The 22,606-nt window shown below is 47.5% G+C and overlaps 1 protein-coding gene across 1 annotated transcript in view; it reads left to right on the forward strand.

Annotated features, from left to right (window-relative positions):
* SLC24A3 (solute carrier family 24 member 3) overlaps positions 1-22,606 on the forward strand; it is a 424,885-nt gene that overhangs the window by 308,908 nt on the left and 93,371 nt on the right. The window contains exons 4-6 of the mRNA XM_018057246.1: positions 13,365-13,439; positions 16,739-16,823; positions 17,576-17,679. Coding sequence (XP_017912735.1) covers positions 13,365-13,439; positions 16,739-16,823; positions 17,576-17,679 — 264 coding nt within the window. The remainder of the gene's footprint in view (positions 1-13,364; positions 13,440-16,738; positions 16,824-17,575; positions 17,680-22,606) is intronic.

Genomic DNA, 22,606 nt, shown 5'->3' on the forward strand with positions numbered 1-22,606 from the left:
ACAGAGGATGAGATGGTTGGATGGCATCACCAACTCAATGGACATGAGTTTGAGCAAACTCCAGGAGACAGTGAAGTACAGGGAAGCCTGGCATGCTGCAGTCTGTGGGGTCACAAAGAGTCAGACACAACTTAGCAACTAAGCAACAATAAATCGATCGATTCCTGCTTCATAACCATGGTTCATCACTGCCTCCACCAACTTCTTTACATTGACAGGGAGAGCAGGAGTAACTGGGGCTCCCCTTATGGCTTAGCTAGTAAAGAATCTGTCTGCAATGTAGGAGATGTGGGTTCAGTCCCTGGGTTGGGAAGATCCCCCGGAGAAGGAAATCACAACCCACTTCAGTACTCTTGCCTGGAGAATTCCATGAACAGAGGAGCCTGGCAGGCCACAGTCCATGGGGTCACAAAGAGTCAGACACAAATGAGCAACTAACACTTTCACAGGAGTAACCAGCCAGGCAGATTTCTTCCATTCCTGCTTTACTGGTCCCAGGAAAGAAGTGAAGTAACTCAAAGATGCCACTGTTCTCCAGTTTCTTTATAATCTCCAGGAAATCGTCTCTCTTGTACTTCATTGTGGGCTTCCCAGGTGGTGCTAGTGATAAAGAACCCACCTACCAGTGCAGGTTAGACGTAAGAGACAGATTCGATCCCTGGGTCGGGAGGATCTCCTGGAGGAGGATGTGGCAACCCACTCCAGTATTCTTGCCTGGAGAATCCCTGGATAGAGGAGCCTGATGGGCTACAGTCTGTAGGGTCACAGAGTTGGACACGACTGAAGCGGCTTAGCATGCATGCACAGGCTTCACGGTGCTTTACCCTTATGCCTTTAGACAATCTCGTGGGTTTTTAGTTGCAGCTCTGCATCTTGCTTTTTCTGAGCCCTGGGGGAGGTGAGTGTAAGCATGATTAAATTTTAGCTTCTGCCTTAAAGCCCCAGTTCCTCACGTGGGTGTCATCGCCTACAGACTGCAGCAGAAGTCGGTCCCCTTCACGTTATCAGAAGCATTGTCCCTCCAGCAACAGAAAGATGTTTAGGAGAACGTCTGAGAGCATCTCTGTCTTGAGCCCTGTTGCTTTCTAAGGGTACACAATGTGAATAGAATGGACACCTAAGACCAGCAGTCATTCACGCTGTTGTCTGGGTACAAAGGATTCCTTGGAATACCCCGAGTGTCAGCCCAGGGGAGGGACCTTCTGTGCCCAGCTAAGCTAATTGTCTGGCAAGAGAGGTTTTGAACCTCCTAGTTAAAAGTCCATAGTACTCATCTGGGAGTGATTTTAGTGGATTGTCATTGAAGTGTGAAGTTGGAAGTACTATAATACAAAGCTCTGGTCTGGGTTCATTAACTGCACTAGATCTTAAGCAATAAAATGAAGGTGAGAGTTTAAGCCCCACACAAGCCTGTTGGTTTGGCTCACTTAAACACACAGCCCCAGGCTGGACTGCTCCCCACAGCCATCCAGCCTGTTGACCCTTTACACCAGTCGCAAGCAGGATGACCTGTGTCGCCCTCCACCATGAATGGGAAAGCTTCTTCCACTCCAGGAGAAAATGATCCTGGGTCAGTTCTGATAAGAGGATGCATGTAAAGGCATGCAGTCAAGGAAGTAGTTTCAACCTGGCGCAAGACCGTGCCTTTTAACTGGGTACCCAAAGCTAGATGGTGGTGTGGCCATCTGAGCACCTTCTCAGGTCACTGACCACCCAGGAGCACAAAACATTGCATTAGAAATGAGAAAGGAGAAAGGATACATGCATGTGTATGGCTGAGTCCCTTCACTGTTCACCTAAAACTATCACATTGTTAATCAGCTAGACCCCAATACAAAATTAAAAAAAATTTTTTTTAGAGAAACAAGAAAAGATGGTGCCTCTTTACTCACATTTCTGCACAACACAACTGAAGACAAACAAATTGATCCCCTTCACCTGAAGCAAACAGCCACCTACAGTAGGAATAACACAGATCCTCCTGCTTTTTGCTACTGTCAGCTGATTTCTATCACACGTACTTTATAAGGGCTCACATCATCCCACCAGCTGAATTTTTGTGTTTTTAGCCAAGTGTAGTTGATTTACAGTGTTGTGTTAGCCTCTGTTGTATAGCAAAGTGATTCAGTTATACATATATATATACACATTATTTTTCATATTCTTTTCCACTATGGTTTATCGCAGGATATTGATTATAGTTCCCTGAGGTGTACAATAGGACCTTGTTGTTTATCCATCCTATAAATAAGTTTGTCTCTGCTAATCCCGAGCTCCCACTCCTTTCCTACCCCTGCCTTGGCAACCACAAGTCTGTTGTCTGTGTCTGTGAGTCTGTTTCTGTTTTGTGCATAGGTTCATTTGTATCGTATTTTAGATTCCACATATACGTGATACCATATGGTGTCTGTCTTTCTCTTTCTGACTTACTTTGCTTAGTATGATCATTTCTAGATGATACCTATGTTGTTGCAAATGTCATTATTTCATTCTTTTTATGGCTTAGTAAATTCCATTGTTATATGTATATAATATATAACATGTATATATAAAATTATATATATATATACACACACACCACATCTTTATCCAGTCATCTGTTGATGGACATTTAGGTTGTTTCTCTGTCTTGACTATTGTGAATAATGTCACCAGTTGAAATTTTAAAATTAGAATGAATAGTGCATAAAGTGTTTCACTACCTAAATATTAGATATTCAAACTTTGAATTCACCAACAAGAAGTTGCTTACTTAAGAGTAATTCCTTTTGCAGAAGAAACATGAAAGAGGATAACAATTACAGAAAAATGGGGGAGATTTTGCAGTCTATTTTTCAGAATATTGACTATGCCTGCATTGCTGGAAATGTATTAGTAAGAGGCTTAATTTCTATATACACTTTTTAATTAATAGAGGATGAGTTTTCGCCTCCATCCTCCAGTATATAAATGTTGAATAAATATTTAAAGAGCATGAGTTTGAAGAGGCGCCAGATGATGAGCCTGCCTGAAGTGCCCACGTCTCAGGCCAGCTCTGTTTTTGGAAGTTTGGGTTACCCGCCCAGGGGTGGGCCACCGTCCACTGTTTGATGTTAACTGGCAGCTGCGGTGCCCACCAGCTCCCAAGACTGTTTGGACAGAGAATAACAAGAAACCTACAGAAAGGCAAGAATATAAATGTCTTGATAACTTTAACCAGACTGGCGTCTTTCAAAGGCTCCATGTTGTTTAATAAGCTTAGCTCTGAATCTGGCATGGAAATTCCTACTTCACTCTGGCTTGCCTCGGAAAGACTCAGCTCTAGTTGCTAATAAAAATTTTAAGGCAAGAAGCAGGTTTCTCACCAACTTTGAAGAGTTCCATCCTCTTCCAGATAGTTGAGTATATGCTGGAATTTCAAAGTCCCCCAGAAAAGTTAAATTCTCTATCATTTACAATATATCCTCAAGGTAGAAATCATTGTCACTTTCTCAATGAGCCTGAAGGAGAGGCCAGTGCTAGCTAACAAACCTGCTGCCAGACCATCTCCCATGGGGTTTTCAGAGCTCCCAGAGTAGGTCACATGGGTTTAGTGGCAATGAGAGAGGGGGAGTGTCATGGAGAAGAAGAGGAAAGGCAGAAAGGGAAGAAATCATTCAAGGAAAGACGAGAGGTCTTGAGAAACCCTCAAGCCAGTGGGCATCCTGAGCATTCAGACCACATCTCTTCTCTTGCTGCTGAAAGAAAGGTTAGAACCATGACTGGCTTGGGCTGTAATCATTCAAATGGGATTGGAGTCCAATTTCTGTTTTGTGCTGGTGCTGTGACTTAGGACTTATATTCTGTCTGCCTCAATTTCCTTGTCTGAAAAGTGAGGATAACAATAGTATCTCATGGGCTAGAGAAAGGATTAAGTTGTAAAGCATTTCTATGCTTAGTCATATGGCCAGTGTGCTCAGTGGTCGGGTGCTCATGGTCAATATTCAAAAAATGTTACCTGTCATCATCATCACCATCATTATCTTTCTCATCATCACCATCACCATCTTCACCATCACCATCACCACCATCTTCACCATCACCACCAACCATCATCACCATCTTCATCTTCATCACTGTCCCCATCATCATCCAATCACTCTCAGCACCATCAGCACCAGCATTATTACGACCATCATCACACCATCAAAACCACTTTCATCATCACCATCATGATAAGGTTTTCCCAGTAAAGTCAACAATGATTCCTGATCATCATAGATGGTCTGCACCTGTGAACACAAATCTCTAAGTCTAGAGTATAAGAACTTCCCCAACTAACCTTAACTTGTTTCTGTAGCCTCGTCTGTCTCTGCTAGCTCACTTATAATCTGCACTCCAGCCATAGTGTAGTTTTCAGCACAAACCATGTTAATATATGAATTCATGTTTTTATTCATACTGTTCTGTTGCCTAGTCAACTCTGTCCTGATTTCTTTAATTGGCTAATACCTGTTCATCTTCTCAGACATGATATAAGCATCAGCTCCTCCAGATGGTCTTACTACACCCTCCCCCTCACTCCCTGAAACCTAGGTCCCATGTCCTTCCTTAAAGTTCACAGAAAATCCAGTGAAGAGCTCTGTGTTTACCTGTAATACCAAATGCTCTGCTTACATGTTCAGCAGACATGATGGTGTACCATTTTCCTGATCAAAGAATTGGAAAGTTGGACCCAAACTGAATTTATAATGCTTACAATTGGCAGGTTCTGTGTGGCTGGTTGAGTGCTTTACAATTGTTTAATTCAATCATTTATCTAGGAATTATTTATTGAGCACGTACTAGGGATACATCAAAGGATGAGTTAGGCAAAGGCCCCTGTCTGTGTGGAGTTTACATTCTAAGGAAGGAGACATACAATAAAATAAGCATCATGATAAGAATTATTTGGTATGCTAGAAGGTAATCCTGGTAATGGAAAAAAGAGGAAATGGAACAGGGTCAGAAACAGGAGGAGGAGAAGTGCAGGAGAAGGAGGCTCCATGAAGGTGAGGTTTGAGCAAAGGCGGAAAGAAGTGAGGCACAGAGCCAGGTGGATGGCTGGGGAGAAAGTGAAACTGGCTTAGAGAATAACCAGTGCAAAAGCCTTGAGGCAGAGCTTGCGAGGCTCATTCTCACAGCAGCCAGGAGACCTGGGTGCAGGCGGCAGAATCCGCAAGGCAGAGAGTAGGGGCAGCAAGGCATCCACAGTCCGTACTCAGCATCAAGAGATGCTACCCAACAGTCCAGACTCGCAGCTTCTCTCTTGGGAGACCAGAGGCTCTGGCCTTGCTAAGCACATATTCTCATGCAACACTGGTTAGGGCTGCCTGCTTCAGATGGGCATCCACTGTTCAGAGAGCCACAGAGCCTGCCTCATCCCCTGTGAGTAGTCGAGGCCCTGGCACCAAGGAGCAGCTTCTAACAGGGATACCCAAACCTGCTGCCACCACCCTCTGTTCCCATCCTGCCTTGACCATCCTCCTTCCCTCAGCCCTGATCTCTGTCTGTTCTGTGTAAGTCCAATGAAGACTCCTGCAGGGCAGTACCCTCAAAGGGAAGGAAGCCCACGACAATGGAAGGGAGTTTACATTCTTGTTTCTACAAAGGAGACTCTCCCTTTGGAAAGAATGAATGGGCTTCCTGGAGTGTTTGCACACACTTCGGTAGAGGATTGCCAGGGGCCCAGGAACACACTTGCCTCCTATTTCTGTCACACTTGACTCCTATCCTGACTGCAGGGTTTTGATGGGGGTGGGGCGGGGGGAGGGGGTTGGTAACTACTTCTTCAGAAATGAACTCATTAACAAAATGCCAAACTCTGCCTTGATCACATTATCTTACACCTGTTAAGATAGCTACTATCAAAAAAAAAATGTATATATAAACAGAAAATAACAAGTGTTGGTGAAGATATGGAGAAACTGGGGTTCGTAAACTGTTGGAAGGAATGTAAAATGGTGCAGCCCCTATGGAGAGCAGTATGGCAGGTCCCCAGAAAATGAAACACAGAATTACCATATGATCTGGTGATTCCTCTTCTGGGTATCTGCCTCCAAAGAACTGCAAGAAGGAACTCAGACATTTGTATATCAATGTTCGTAGCAAAGTTATTGACTACAGATGAAAGATGGAAGCAACCCAAATGTCCAGTGACAGATGAATGATTAAAGAGAATGTGGCATATACTTACAGTAGAATATTACTCAGCCTTGAAAAGGTAAGGCATTCTTACCCTTGCTGCAGCATGTATGAACTGTGGAGACAGTATGCTGAGTGAAATAAGACAGTCACAAAGGGACAAATACTGTAGGATTCCCCTTATATGAGGTCTCTAGCAGAGGTATCACATTCATAGACACAGAAAATAGAAAGGTGATCTGCAGGGACTGGGAAGAGAGGGAATGGGGAGTGAGTGTTTAGTGGAGACAGTTTCAGTTTGGAAAGATGAAAAGGATCTGGAGGTGATGGTGGTACAGCTGTGTGATACTTCATGCCATGAAGCTGTGCCCTTAAACATGGGTAAAATGGTAAATCTTGTGTTGTGTGTATTTAACACAATAAAAAAATGAAGTTTTTAAAAGTCAAAAAATATGGGGAGATGTATAATACATGTATATATGTACTTGTGTGCTAAATTGCTTCAGTTGTGTCCTACTCTGCAACCCTGTGGACGGTAGCCTGCCCAGCTCCTCTGTCCATGGGATTCTCCAGGCAAGAATCCTGGAGTGGGTTGCCATGCTCTTCTCCAGGGGATTTTATATATATATATATATGCACATTTATGTAATATAGATATCTCTTTATAGTGTATATCTGTATCTTTATATCTGTGCACGTGTGGTCAATCGTGTATGACTTTTTGCAACCCCATGAACTGTCACTCACCAGGTTCCTCTGCCCATGGAATTTTCCAGCCAAGAATACTGGAGTGGGTTGCTGTTTCCTTCTCCAATCTTTAAATCTGTATATCTATCTATCTATCTATATCTATCTATATGTGTATAAAGAGAGAGAGGTGCCGTGGTGTGGTGATGAGAGGCATGTAGTAGGGAGATAGTTCCCTGGGCTCAAATCCTGCCACTGCCACCCACTAGCTGGCTGACCTGAACCAGGTTAATGAACTTGGTCCGCACTGCGAGGAGGCTGGATTAAACCAGTACCCCGTCCTGCAGCCATGATTGTGAGGGTCAGTGGAGCATGTGTGTGCCTGCCCCCATCAGGGAGCCCCTGTAAGGCCCACGCACACATCAGCCCAGCTACAGAAACCTGTCCCCAGAACATGCCTTTAGTGGATATTATGGGGAGATGGCAATTACCAGCCCCACTTCCTTGAGAAACTGACAACCAAGTGAAGTAAATGAGGTCCTCAGGGACTCAGGAACCAATCTCAGAGTGGACCCCGTACGAGAGCCGTTGGGGTGGGGAAGAAAGAGGCGAGAGAAAAAGGAAGAGAAGGCAGATCTCACTCCCACGGCTCTGAGACAGTGACCCCCAGCATGCTGACCTCCGAGAACACGGTCAGCCGTGGGCTTTATCTGGTCGTCGTGAGAGGCATCAAGTAACACAATGACAAGGTTTATGCTGGTGAGCAGGAATATTAACATATACTCAACCTCCTTTAGCGTTTGAGTCCCTGTGGCAGAATCCTTTTCAGTTGGCAGTGGTTCCAACAACCTTCCGATGCCGACTACAGGAGGACTAGGGGTGGGGTGAGGAGAACGTTCCAGAGCGCTGTTGCTGTCGGCATTTGAGAGCAATGCTCTGGCTGGGAGTGCACTCACCTGGGTCGGGCTGCTGGCGCGCTCCCATGGGCACCTCCTGAGCAGCAGCCAGTGCTGAGGCTGGACTGGCCCTCCTGGTTCTATCACGATGGCAGGACACACCCCAGAAACAGCAACTAGGGAACTTTGGAAGGAAAAAGTTTCTTACTCCCAGATCCTGGGGGGTACATCCAGGGCCACACGGTAAGGTCATGGGTGGCCAGGGTGGGGAGAGAGAGGGGGGAATAGAGCTGGGGTCCTGCCTTTGTTGAGGGCAAGTGTAGGCTGTCTAGGGTTTCTCTGGTTCACTCTTTATTGGCAAATTTAAAACCTAAGAGCAGGAATTTAGGGTGCGGGTAGGGAATATCGGAGTCAGTCCACTGGTCACTTATTTGGGTCACTCAGGATTTCTGAGAGGGGAACTTCCTGGGTGAGGCAGCCTGTGTCCTCATCTAGTTGTGTAGCTGGCTATGTGTTTATTGAGATGGGTGCCTTTGGAATGGATGGCATGGAGATCAAAAGCCTAATGTCAGGCACTTACGTTACAACAAGAAAAGCTCATTGCCAGACACTTAGCTACTGTCCCCACTCGACTTTAGGGAGACAGTTGTTTCGGAGAGTGGTCTACCTTGATTACTTTTTTTTTTCTATACAATATTTTGTTTATTTTTTAGCTATTTAAAAAACTGAAGTATAATTAACTTACAATGTTATGTTACTTTTGGGTATACAGCAAAGTGATTCAGTTATGTATGTATACATCCACACACGTTTTTTGGATTCTTTTCCATTATAGGTTATTAAAAGATGTGGAATAGAGTTCCTTATGCTATACAGTAGGCCCTTTTGTTTATTTGTAGTATATATATATGCTAATCCCAAACTCCTCCAAAAATGCATTTATTTATTTGAATAGTTTTAGGTTTACAGAAAAAAATGAGCAGGAAGTACAGATAGATCACATACATCCCTCCTCTCCCCCTTGCACAGAGTTTCCCTTACGAACATTCTGCATTTGGTGGTGCAGCTTGGTTTCAATACTGCATTTAGTTACTTTCACAGTCTTCCTTAACCCACTTCCCTTTTACTTTAACTTGGGGTCTCCTGAAAGCTGACCTTAAGACAATGTTTAGAACTCAGTGGTCACTTGTGAAGGAAGGAAGTGTTGTTAGGGGTGTAGGAAGTGAGATGGGGGAAGGAGAGATTGCTGCTAAAAGGTGAGCAATGGAGCTTACGACGCTACAGGCTCCTGAAGCTTGATTCAGCTGTGGGAACCCAGGAGGATGAAGTGGAGGGACCCTCTCAAGGAGTGAGGGAGCAGGGATTGATGCCCCAACTTCCACTGGTCGGGTCTTCAAGCAGACTGAGGCAAATTCTGACTACTGAAAGGCAGTGTGTGTGTGTGTGTGTGTGTGTGTGTGTGCGCGCGCGCGCGTGTGTGCATGTGCGCATGCACATACACGCAAAGTCACTTCAGTTGTGTCCAACTCTTTGCGATCCCATGGACTCTAACCCACCAGGCTCCTCTGCCCATGGGATTCTCCAGGCAAGAATAATAGAGTGGGTTTCCATGCCCTTCTCCAGGGGATCTTTCGGACCCAGGGATTGAACCCACATCTCTTCTGTCTCCTGCATTGTCTGGCAGGGTCGTTACCACTCGTGCCACCCAGAAGCCCACAGAAAGGCAGCAGAGTTCCCTAAAGCCTGATGAACATGGTAGGACCAGGGGGCACCCCTACCCATCTGCCGTGTTCCTCTTCCCTGCAGCGAGCTCCCCAAGCTCAGATCCTCTTGTCAGAATCCAAGGCTGGCTGAGATTGTGTCTCTCTCTAACCACCAGGGCAGTGAGCTGTTCAGCAGAATGATATCTACGACAGTAGCAGAGCCTGAGAGTGGGTGTGTGAGTCGGTCCTGCCATAGCATCATGGGGCCACCAGGCACCAAACTTTTCAAGGGGGAGAATGGTTTTTAAAGAAAAAACTTTTTTCCAAGTTTAATCATATATGACCACTTGAAACCATGGAAAAGAGATGGAAAAAAGGAAGACCTTTTTGTTGTTGTTGTTTATTCTGATCATATTCCCTGGGAGATTTAGAACGATTTCTACCAAAGCCAGATTTCAACAGTCTTCTCTAGAAATTGCTTCTCCAGCACCACCTTCGCTGAAATTAAAGACAGAGAAACATGAGTACAGATAATGCAGTAAAAGGAAATGGCCTGTGAAAACCGCTGACTGTAGACGCCACATAAAACAGCGGGGCTAATGTCATGCTGGTGGGATACATTTGCCCTCAATGACTCGGAAGTCCTTATGTGTATCAACATTTCATCTACAGCCATAAAGCCCCAGGCCATGATGACTTCCTGTTACCTTAGATATTTTGCAGTTTAACTATTTTTACCAGGGTGCTCTAGTTTATCCGTCCCAATCAACTTTTTTAATTGCCTGATTAAATACAATTTATCTTTCAAGATCCTAGTTCATTAGCCACTTTCTCTGTTAAGCCTTCTTTGACCTCCTTCACCCACACGCAGCAGAATGAATCTTTAATGCCTTGTATCTGTTAGGGAGGCACATGGCTGCAAGTACAGAAATCCCAACTAATGGGGACTGGGGCAAATAGGAGATTCATTTCATCACCTACTAAGAAGTACAGAGGCAGGTGGTTTCTGGCATTAGATCAGCTGGTGAATAGCATTCTTTAGGGCTCTGGTACCCTTAGCATGTTGGTATATATTGTCATGTTTATTGTCTCATGGTCACATAATGGCTGCTGGCATTCTAGACATCACATCTGAGTTCAAGGCAAGAAAAAAGGGTGATTTTACTTGAATCTGTCTGTTATCCCATTGCCCAAAATTGTGTGAGTGGTCATGGCTAGTTCCAGGGAGGCTAGAAAAGCTGACTATATTGTCATTCAGGACAACAGAAAAGTTTAAACTTCTTGGAAGTTACTTCTTATTATTATTGTTTTCACTATGGCTCCTTTCATCACATTGGCTGTAGCTGTTAAGCTGTTGCCACAATAGTGCTGCATAACAAATGGCCTGAAAATCTCAACAGCATACAACAATAAACATTTATTTAGCTTGTGGGTGTTTGGGGTTTAGCAGAACTGGGTTGAGCTTGATCAGTCTCAGCTGAGACAAGCAGGGATGACTGGGATATGTCTTGGCTTTTTTTCTTTTCCATTTGCTCCTCTCCAGCAGCCACAAAAGCTAACTAGAGAGCATGGTGGGGTCCGTGCTGAAGGCTGGCGAGCTAAGGATAGTCTCTCAAGGTCACACAGCTTGGAAGTGTCAAGTCCAGGACTGGGTGGGAGGTCCTTGACCCCATCCTGGGCTCCCTCCAAGGCTGCGGGCTGCCTCTTCCAGCAGTCGCTGTGCCAGGCATGCTCCCTGGCCACTTCCCTGGACGGCTTCAGAAGGCGACACCAGCTACTATTTGAGCGCTCCCGTCTTGGAACCTATTCACTCCAGGCAAACCTGGCCCTCATTCTGGGCAAACCTGGAACAGGATAGTGAGGAACATGTGAAGGACATAGCTGCCTCCCTTCTCCCAATACCTAAACCTGAAACATGACCCATGGTCCCTGGCAGCGCGTGGGTCGGTGTCTGAGTAGAGATGTCCTGATGCATTCCAGGGAAGAAAAGCCCTCGTGGTCTGATCCTGGAGCTGCAGCTCACATAGACGACCCCCTCCCCCAGACATCTTCACTCATCGTCTTTAGAGCATGACCCGCATTCACCTGCCTTGGTTCCTGTAGCTGAGCCGCCGTTTCCACTGGCCTAGGCTCCCCGTGGGCAGTCCCAGGGTATTGGGCTGGCTCAGCCCTTTTTGAGACTTCTAATCTGTCTTGTATTTAGTGGTGCACCTTGTAAATATAATAACATTAAAGACCATTATCCAACAACTCCCCATCTGGAAGCTTATCCTAGAAATGCAAAAGGATATATGCTTAAAGATATTTTTTCCCCAACACTGTTTATGGTCCATTCATTTATAGAGGAAAAGAGGTATTCACTCCAAATACAGAGGCAGCGAGGGTTTACTCATGTTCATGCTGATCATGTTTATTCTTGTGTATAAATGGTATATTTATGGGAACACTCAATTAAAATAAACCTTTCCAAATATATATAAATAAGGACATCAGTGGCTCTGACGGGCAGCCCCCCAAAGTGGCTGACTAGGACTCTGAAACTGTCCCCCCCTCTGTGTGGCTGGCGAAGGCAGTCATTAGTAAGTGAGCTGAAACAGGAAGCAGAGATGGGGCAGAAATCAAAAGCGACCTCTGCGTGGGGTGACAATGGCCCTGTGGGCAGGCTTGGAGAGGATCCTTGGAGAAGTTAAGATGTCCTCTGTGGTGTCTGGGAGATGGGTCAATAACCCCCCGCCTCCCACGTGAGTTAGGAGAACTGAGACCGCCAGCACATGCCTCAATTCCTGGCCCGACAAAGAAGGGCAAATATTATTAACGGTGGTGGTATTGTTATCATCGTAAATAATGATATTATATTATCCTTTGGAAATACAGGAATGGTCAAATTAATCCCCAAATGCCTCGTTCTCTAAAGTATTTGGACCAGTGTATTGATAGAATCATCCATGTCACCACTTTCAGTAGGTCCTTTGAATCTTCAAGTTTGACTTTGTACATTTGTTTTGTTCCTTTATGCTGTTGTTTTATTTATTATTATTAATAGTAGACCTTTGAGAGCAGTTTTAGGTTCACAGCATAATTGAACAGAAGGTACAGGGTTCGTTCATCCCCCTGCCCCCCAACACAACACAGCACCCCATCAATATCTAGTTCTGTTTTGTTTATTTTCCCAGTGGGAACTTGACTTCTAGTGGGTAACATAGCAAAGAGTTGGAAGAGAGTTTCTTGTAAGCAAAATGGCAGGAGGTGCTCTGAGCTGGAAAGAAGCCCGTGGCCTGGCAGGCCCCTAGGTGTCCAGAGGAGCCTTGTCACAGAGTATCTGTGGGTGGGTGTCCTACCTCACGCTGCCTCGGGCATGAGACTAACTTGGTTTTCAGTAGGCTTCACCCTTGCAAGCACAGAGAGCCTGGCAAATCTGCTCATTTCTGGTCGTAATCCAAGTGTTGGCACTGCTGTGCATTAGATGAAGCTTCTTACCTCGAGGAAGATCAGTACATAATATTGGAACATGGTCTTGGAGAGAGAGTTTATGGACTTGTAAGAGGCACTGGGGCTTTTAGCCTGTTGTACATAAAATAGATCAACAAGAACAAAGCAGAATATGGGGGACGGGGAGGGCCTTTTGCTTAGATTGACATTAACCCAGAGGCCCTAAGTACATGGAGGGCTGAGGCAAGGTGATCTGGAGGGAATGTGTTCTGGGCAGTGGGAACAGCAAGTACAAAGGCCCTGGGGCAGCATCCGTGGCACACTTGGGGATCTAGGAGGTGGACAAGGTGAGCGTGTGATAGGTGACAGGCATTGCAAAGACTTGGTGTATAGTATAAGCTGCTGAATTAATGAAGACAGGATGTTCTTGAAGCAGAGGGTGGCCTGACCCTCACCCCAGGGGCTCTGCCCTGACTCTGACTTTAACCCCTTCTCTCCTCTCTTGCAGGCCATGTACATGTTCTACGCGCTGGCCATTGTGTGTGATGACTTCTTCGTCCCCTCCTTGGAAAAGATCTGTGAGGTACATGTTTGAGCACTGGAACTGTTCCAGCCTCCTCCGCTGAGGTCCTGAGGAGCCCTGCGTGCTGCTGGGTGGGAAGGCCAGGCACCAGCGTGCTTCAGAGCCGTGGGCAGTGGTAGCCCAGAAACTCACTGGTCTGCTTAGAGTTTCGGTGTGCCCACTCACGCTGTGCTGGGTAGCGCTTAGTCGCTCAGTAGTGTCCAACTCTTTGAGACCCCATGATTGTTGCCCGCCAGGCTCCTCTGTCCATGGTGATTCTCCAGGCAAGAATACTGGAGTGGGTAGCCCTTCCCTTTTTCAGGGGATCTTCCCAACCCAGGGATCAAACCCAGATATCCCGCATTGCAAGCAGATTCTTTACCATTTGAGCCACCAGGGAAGCCCAAAAATACCAGAGTGGGTAGCCTATCCCTTTTCCAGGGGATCTTCCCGACCCAGGGATCAAACTGGGATCTCCTACATTGCAGGCAGATTCTTTATTAACTGAGCTACCAGAGGAGCCCATGCCGATCCATAGCTAGGCTTGAACCCTTCCAGCCAGCTCTCCCTGCACCATTTGGCATAACTCGAAATGCAGTTTGTGTTCTGTTCCCACTTTCTTTTTCTTTTAAGTCTCACTCTTCCTTCCTCCTTCCTCCACCTTCCTCCTTCCTCCACCTTCCTCCCTTCCCTTTCATTCTGCCACCGTAACCCTCCCTTATGATTCGTGGGGTCCTCGGAGAGTGAGAAGTCTTCAGCCACACCTCCACCATCCTTCCTCTCTGTGCATGTGCAGAAATACTGCCAGCAGGGCCCCAAAAAGCAAGACAATGAAAGAACTGGTTGCAGAGACCAGGAAAGGGTCTCTTCGAAGTCAGCCCTGGGGACGCCAGGGCCGATTACATCCCTTTCATCTGACAATATTTAGCATATCCAGAACTCTTTCAATTCTCTTACTTCTTTCATTTCTTTTTCTGATTTGAAATGTAATTTTATCTGGAAGCTTTCTGTTTTATTTTTAATTCAGAATCCCGTTTTCAGAAAGTCTCTCTCCCAGGAGCACCTCCTATCTGTCCAGAACTCCTGTTCCTTCACGTTGCCCTCAGTCTGGACTGTCCTCCTGCCATGTCTGAGTCACTGGGTCTTGAGGGACAGTGGGGAACAGAAGTTACATTTCCAATAAGTTCCCAGGTGATATGCTGATCTGGAAGCCACAGTTGAGAACTACTAGCTTACGCAGTTTCTTCCACCTCCCAAAGTCAGTCAGTTTTGTGTACTTGAAAGAGAATCATCCCACAGCAACCCTAGAGAGACCCCAGGAGTGGGTTCCTCTGTACAGTGGAGGTGGGAGAAGGGAAGTGAGAGAGATCGATGGCTAGCCAGTGTGGAGGCCTTTTGTCCAAAGCAATTTAACCTGAGAACAGGGTCACCTGGTGGAGAAGAGGAGGAGGCACCAAAGTACCAGTAATCAGGGTCATCTGTGGTCTCTAAAATCCACCAGGAGCAGTTTACTCCTCATACAAAGCCAACCACTCTCTAATCACACATTGTTCAGTAGCCAAGTTAAGACCTGGCGCTGGAAATGTACATGCAATTGTCAGAATGTGTTCTCCTCCACTGGGGACACAGATGGCACCTGTGAGCACAGCCTTTGGGGAGGAATCAAGGTGAAATGTGGTGTGATCCTGGCCATCGTGGGGCCTGGGGCTCAGAGCAGCTCCAGAGTGAGACCCGGGGACAGGTGAAGTGCTGGAGCTGGAGATGCAGAGAAGAGGGGAACACAAGAACAGAGGGGAACAGAATTGACTCACCTTGAGATCAGGGAAGGGCTTGTGCAGGGGTAGGACAGGAGCAGCAGTCTCAGTGGCAGTGTCTTAGAAGGACAGATATGTAAGCTGAGGGTCCAAGCAGGAGAACTGAGCTGGCGTGTGGGGAGCCCTGAGGATGCCCGGCCCAGACACAGGAGTTTCTCAGGAGGAAGCTGGAAAGCTTTTGACGACTGTTCTAATGGATGGAAAGGGTCCCAAGGCAGGAAGTGCTCCCCAGCTGGTGATGCCAGGACCCAGTGAGATGCAACCAGAGCTGACATGAATGAGGGTGAAAGAGGAAGGGAGGTCCAGGAGGAAGAAGCAATGTGATGAATGAAGCAGAGAGAGGAACAGGACCTGCATGAGCCTGGGGGTGGACTCCATAGCTAACGCCCCAGCGGGAGCCCAAGCTGGAGCGGACACAGCAGAGTGAGGCTCACAGCTTCTGGCGAGCCTGGGCAAACCAGCCATGGACCCTGAGCACTGTTAGGGTACCTGCCCAGGGAGACGGGATGCCCGGCCACCCTCACAGCCACACCTTTCACCTTCAGACAGCCACACCTCCATCTTAGGGTCTTCTCAGAACCACCTGGAAAGTTTACTGTTCAGTCAAGATCCAGGAAACCCAGGTTTCCAGGTCAAAATGTTCAGCAGGGTCCGCGGCAACTTCAGATGGGTCAGTGGAGCCAGGGGCCGTCACCGAGACCGTGCTGCCCCTCAATGGCTGAGCGGGGAAGTGCAGCTGTGGTGCTTCTGGAAGAGGGACCAGGGTCCCTTAAGCTGGGATGCCCAAGGGAGCCGCCTATTTACTGACAGCTGGCAGCTTCCTTTCTGGGCCAGGAGTGAATACAGAAAGGCTCCCCACACCACCTCCCCATACCACCCAACCTCAGTTCACATGTCTTCTTGCAAATCACCTTTTGGGTCAGCAAGCAAGGTAACCTGGAGAGCTTGTTGTGTGGATCATCTTGGTGGGCTCACCATCTCTTTCTACTCATTCTCACTGACCCCCATTCCCTCTACCCCAGGCTTCAAGGCTGCATTGAGGATGGGTGATCCTCCCCAGCCCCAAACTCCCAGACTCAGGGCTCAAAAACTGGTTACCATGAGCCTAATTTAGCCCAAGAACATCAGCAAGATAATGAAAAAAAAGTCAGAATCTTTTACATAAAAATGTGGATTTGGGCATCTCTATAAATAGGAATATATGGCAACATAGAGGGAACTGAGATTTTAAAAAGGAGGTGAAGGCCCACCCTGCCTTGCAAGACCACTCCCCTCCCCCCATTATCTCTGCAGCCCCCGGGGCATCTGGCTTGGGATCCCTAGATCTTGTCAGAGCCTTTACTTGGAGGGAACATGTGGCTGCCTCCCTGATACTGCCCAGAGAGGAGGTGTGGGCCAGCTGGGGAGAAGGGGAAGCTGAGGAGGGACTGAGCTGGGACCTGGGGAGTCACAGTCACCGCTGTTCCAGGAGAAACCCGGCTCACCTACGCTTGTGCTCCCCCGCAGCGCCTGCACCTCAGCGAGGATGTGGCTGGAGCCACATTCATGGCGGCGGGCAGTTCGGCCCCGGAGCTGTTCACGTCGGTCATAGGTAGGTGCACCCCGAGGAACATCTCAGCTCTGTCCTCCCTGAAGAACGAGGGCTCTGGAAACTGGAGCCCTGAGACCCTGAGGGGCAGAGCACCAGCCTCCCCCCCCCCCCGCCACTGGAGTGGCTGTTTTCATCTTATTAAAGTGGTGTTTTTGCTTTGCATGAATGGGTCCCAGACCTAGTTCCAATGGTCCTGTGGACAGAGGCTCCAATAGAGATTGGAAAATTCTCTCCAACCCTCGGCTGTTTCGTGTAGATCCTGAGAACAGTCTGACTAACACTTAAAAAAACTCCCCCACATATACATGGAATCTAGAAAAACGGCACTGCTGAAGATATTTGCAGGGCAGAAATAGAGATGCAAATGTCAAGAACAGAGGTGTGTCCCCAGGGTGGTGGGAGGAGGGGAGGCTGGGATGAATTGAGACAGTAGCATTGACATGTCTACATATTTGACCGTGTAAAACAGACAGCTAGTGGGAAGCTGCCGTATAGCAGAGGGAGCTGGGTTTGATACTCTGTGATGAACTAGCGGGCTGGGATGGGGGCAGGGCGGGAGACTCAAGAGGGAGGGGATATATGTATACATATGGCTGACTCACTTGGTAGTACAGCAGAAACCAACACAGCATTGTGAAGCAACTGTGCTCCGATAGAAAATGAATACATAAATAAAAATCCCCCCCACCTCCCTGCACCCCCTTTGGAGGCAGCCCACCGCAGCAGCCAGCTAACCTCAGGCTGTGTTTCAGGAGTCTTCATCACCAAGGGCGACGTGGGCGTGGGGACCATCGTGGGCTCCGCTGTGTTCAACATTCTGTGCATCATCGGCGTCTGTGGGCTCTTCGCGGGGCAGGTGAGACTCGCAAAACGTGGCATGGTGGCCTTGTGGAGGTAAGGCAGTGGCCTGTCTCCCCTGAGCACACCCAAGGGCCAGTCGTCTTGGGTCGGCTGACATGGGGTCTCACGCCCCGAGAAGCTGGCCCAGCCAGGACTGAAAACCCAGGCAGCGTGATTTGGCCTCTGGGCCGATAGATCATGGAGTTCAAGAGCCACGTGAGTAGGTAACCAGCCTGCAGATCTAAGGGTGTCACCCTCATTTTGCCGTGTTACTGATCTGAACTGGAATGATGTAAACCATCCTTAGGAGTGGAAATGGAGTTAATGGGCTGGAGGGAGAGGAGATGACAGATTGTTTTTCTTCACTTGTCACAGTTTGGGGAGCATTCTCTCTCTTTCTATAAGGATCAAACATTTGACTTCTGTGTCCATTTGAGCTCACTTTGGGGGTCATGAGAGGCTTTGCATGCCTGCATTTTATCCATAGAGACTATTCCACTGCCAGAAGGTGTCATGGGGCCCGTGTGCATCTGGTGTCTGTCTTGGAAAATCTGGAGAAGACATTGATGTCACCACCATGTGAGGCTGCCGGGCATCCACAGCCTTGCAGTGGCAGCTGGGGGTTTGTAGCCAACCCCCCTCCCGGCTGGCTCTGATGCCCTAGTTTCTTTCATAGAAAGATTATTTAGAAACACAGTTCTGAGCTCTCTGCCCAAACAGCCAGGACTCCATATCTTCTAGGAAAAGTGACTGCCAGTAGCCTGTGAGTGTCTCCCACTTGCAGTACTGAGGAACCCGGGGACCCCACCAGCCCCCTCACTATGGGGGAAGGAAGCAGGTTCTGCTGGAAACGGCTGGTTGGTTTGCAGGGCTAAGGAAGTTCCTGCAAACCTTCTCCCACATCTTTTGCCAGACCCCGGCCGGGGGCACCCAGCACCACCGACTCTCATGAGGACCCCAGAGTGACAAAGGCCGGGGGCACCCAGCACCACCGACTCTCATGAGGACCCCAGAGTGACAAAGGCCAGCTGCTCCCTGGCACCACTGCCCCCCTTACTGCCTGCTTTTCATTCCCATCATCTTCATGCTGAGTGGTTTGTTTGGGTCACCTGGTTGGTTGGTTGCTTCTGGGGTACAGGCAGAGGGACACCTTGATCCCATCAGGGGTCGGCTCCAGAGCCCACAGCTGGATGCTTACCCCCAGAAGGGGCTGCTGGACAGCTGGGTCCATATGTGGTGATCAAGTTACACCTGACTTGCTAGACTGAATGTTTTCTTTCTTTATCCTTTCAGTCCGTTATCTCGTCTTAGATTTTATGGACCCGCGACATGGCATTTTTTAGATCTCTTGTAAATGTAGTTAGTACCCCCAAAAAGTGAGTGTCCATTGGGGCCGTTTGTACTTCCCTGTCCCCCACCTATGCTGGCCGCCCTCTCATTGCCTCCCAGAGATGAATAGTCACAGAGCCCATGGCTGTCAGCACTCTCTTAATTAGCATCGTCACCGTTAGCAGTAGGAGTGTTAGCTCGGCCGGTATTAGTGTTGTCACCAGTTCATTAGTCATTTGTACCTGAAGCTTGATGCAAAGTCAAGCCCAAAGGGGGAGAAATAATGTAAAGAAATGAAACACATGGCTGAAAAGTGCCGAATAAATGCCACACAACTAATTACATAGGAGGTGGGCTGAATGCACTTGTGTTTCATAATTTATTAGCAATGCGGTTAATCACTGGCTTGGTTAGAACACCTGCTGAAAAGACAAATTGCTTCCTGAACTTTAGCAAGTGCTGGGATCAGTCACTTCGCCCCCCTGGAAGGGCCTTGCCAAACTCCTCTTACATGATTGGGGGAGAAGCACCAACCACGATGGTGTTAGAGGAGCCGGGTGTTGATTCTGGGGCTGACCTCCCTCCTGACTCTCCTTGTCCTGTGCCCACTTGGAGAGTTCCAAGGCTACCCAGCTCTCTTTTTCAGACCTTCGTAGAATCCCGGAAGTCTTTGCAGAGGGAGAAAAAATGATGTTTTGGAAAGAACATGAGCCCGGGGATCAGATACGCCTGGATGTGAATCCTGGCTCTGCCATTTGCTGGCCATGGAGCCTTGGAGAAGTTATGTCACCTCTCTAACCTTCAGTGTTCTCATTCTGTAGAATGGGTACAAGGACATCTACCTCTTAGCATCACTGTAAGGATGAAACATAGCTTGTTCAGCAGTGCTTGGTCCACATGGTACACACTAGTACCATCAGGCACCATTATCAGCTCTGAGAAGAAAAAGGTTCCCTGGGGTCACTGTCTCCAGATTCCACCCTCAGTCACTGCAGTAATTTGACCTACCTCTTGCCAGAACTTATTAACAATACAGTGGAACAGAATGGCCATCATCAAAAATCTACAAACAATGCTGGAGAGGATGTGGAGAGAAGGGAACCCTCTTGCACAGTTGGTGGGAACGTAAGTTGATACAGCTACCATGGAGAACAGTATGTTGCTGTTTAGTTGCTAAGTCATGTCCAACTCATTTGTGACCCCGTGGACTATATATAGCCTACCAGGCTCCTCTATCCATGGGATTTCCCAGGCAAGAATACTGGAGTGGAATCCTGGAGTTGCCGTTGCCTTCTCCAGGGGATCTTCTCAACCCAGAGATCCAGCCCACATCTGCTGCATTGCAGGTGGATTATTTACTGCTGAAACAGTAGGGAAGCCCATGGAGATTTCTTTTAAAACTAGAATTAAAGCTACCATATGATCCAGCAATACCACTTCTGGGCTTGTACCCTGAGAAAACCACAATTCTAAAAGACACATCTACCCCAATGTTCATTGCAGCACTATTTATAATAGCCAGGACATGGAAGCAATCTAGATGTCCATTGACAGGTGTTTGGAGAAAGATGTGGTATGATGGACTATTACTTAGCCATAAAAGGGAACGAATTTGAGTCAGTTCTAGTGAGGTGGATGAACCTAGAGCCTGTTATACAGAGTGAAGTAAGTCAGAAAGAGAAAAACAAATATCGTATATTAACATTTACATATGGAATCTAGAAAAATGGTGCTGATGAATTCACTTGCAGGGTAGCTAGCAATAGAGACTCAACATAAAGAACAGATTTGTGGACCCAGCAGGGGAAGGAAAGGGTGGGACGAATTGAGAGAGTGGCACTGAAACACGTGCTGTGTGCTTAGTTGCTCAGTCGTGTCCGACTCTTTGCGACCCCATGGACTGTAGCCCACCAGGCTCCTCTTATTCATAGGGATTCTCCAAGCAAGAATACTGGAGTGGGTTGTCATGCCCTTCTCCAGGAGCTCTTTCTGACCCAGGAATCAAACGGGGGTCTCCTGCATTGCAGGTGGATTCTTTACCAGCTGAGCCTAAATATACGCATGACCATATGTAAAATAGATAGCTAATGGGAAGTTGACACAGGGAACTCAAGACAGTAGTCTGTGACAACCTAGAGGGATGGGAGTGGGAGACAGGCTCAAGAGGGACAGACATATATATACTTATGGCTGATTCATGCTGATGTATGGCAGAAACCACCACAACTTTGTAAAGCAATTATCTTCCAATTAAAAAAGTTAAAAAAAAAATAGTTGAACAACCACGGGATGCCAGTGGAGAGGAATGGGAAGGTTGGGGAGAAAATGATAAGCAACATGAGGTGTTGGGAATTCCCTGTTGGCCCAGTGGTTAAGAATCTGCCTTCTGATGCAGGGGGTGAGGGTTCGACCCCTAGTTGGGAAGCTAAGATCCCACACGCTGTAGAGCAACTACGCCAGTGTGTTGCAACTCGAGAGTCCATGCACCGCAGCAAAGGATCCTGCATGACATAGTGCTGATCCCTTGTGCTACATCTAAGACCCGACCCAGCCAAAAAAAAAAAAAAAAAGATGAGGAGGTGTCAGTAGAAAGATCTCAGAGGACTGGTCCTGGTCCCTGCGCCTTCTGATCACTGGGAGGAAAACCAACTTCGGTGAGACACAGGTGCTGCCCTATCTGCCAAGAAGCCCTCCCGGGCAGTGGAGCTGGGACCGAGGGGTGTGGCAGCACAGGACAGACTTTGGGAATGAGCTGAGTCATCAATCCCGCCATGGGCCTCACTTGGCAGCGTCATTTACGCTGCTCCACACTTGCATTTGCGGGGAGAATTACCAGTGAGCGCCCATGTGCCTCTCTAATGGTGTCCTGGCGTGAAAGGCTGTTAGTGACCGAGTCTGCTCCCCATCTGAAATTAAAGTGATTCAGCCATAAGGCTTGAGTTCCTGTCTCAATTAGGGTTTTGATGAATTCGATGTAATTGAATGTCTGCTACATTGGCAATTTGCGAACATACCCAGCACCTTGGAGTTCGCCTAAGGTGCTTTGGGGAGTTTTATGGGACTAGAAAGAAATTGCTTCTTGGAAAGTAGCTTATGGAAAGGTTCTTGGAATTCTCACAAGACATGTACAGGACTGTGGTCCTAAAGATTTTGTTTATTTAAGAGCAAAACATAATAACAAAGACAGAACACTGAGATCTGGAGACAACACGGTAATGTATCTCTCGTATTATATTGAAAGAACTGCTGCCAGTTTTGCAAAACAACATACTTATGAATTTAAATCTCCCATTCAGAGTTATGCTAAGCTTTCAAGACATAAGCATAGGCAGGCAGTAAACAGTCTAACTGCATCCCAGATGCAGAACTCTCATATTCCGGTTATTACAGGCTGGCAGAGGAGCCCCTCATTCCTCTCCCGGCATCCTAGAAATGTACCTGATATCCTCTGGTGAGGCCCACCTCCTAGTGGCTGGGTTTGCCTTCCTTCTGTGAACACTTTCCCTGTGCCGGCCCCAGACAGCACCCAGGGATCTCTGAATCAAGACCTGCCTGCCTGCGATTGGGTTTCCCCAGGGGAATCTAAACAGCAATTTAAAATTCAAGTAGTTTAT

This window comes from Capra hircus, chromosome 13, assembly GCF_001704415.2.
Source record: "Capra hircus breed San Clemente chromosome 13, ASM170441v1, whole genome shotgun sequence".
In the NCBI taxonomy this organism is placed as follows: Eukaryota; Metazoa; Chordata; class Mammalia; order Artiodactyla; family Bovidae; genus Capra; species Capra hircus.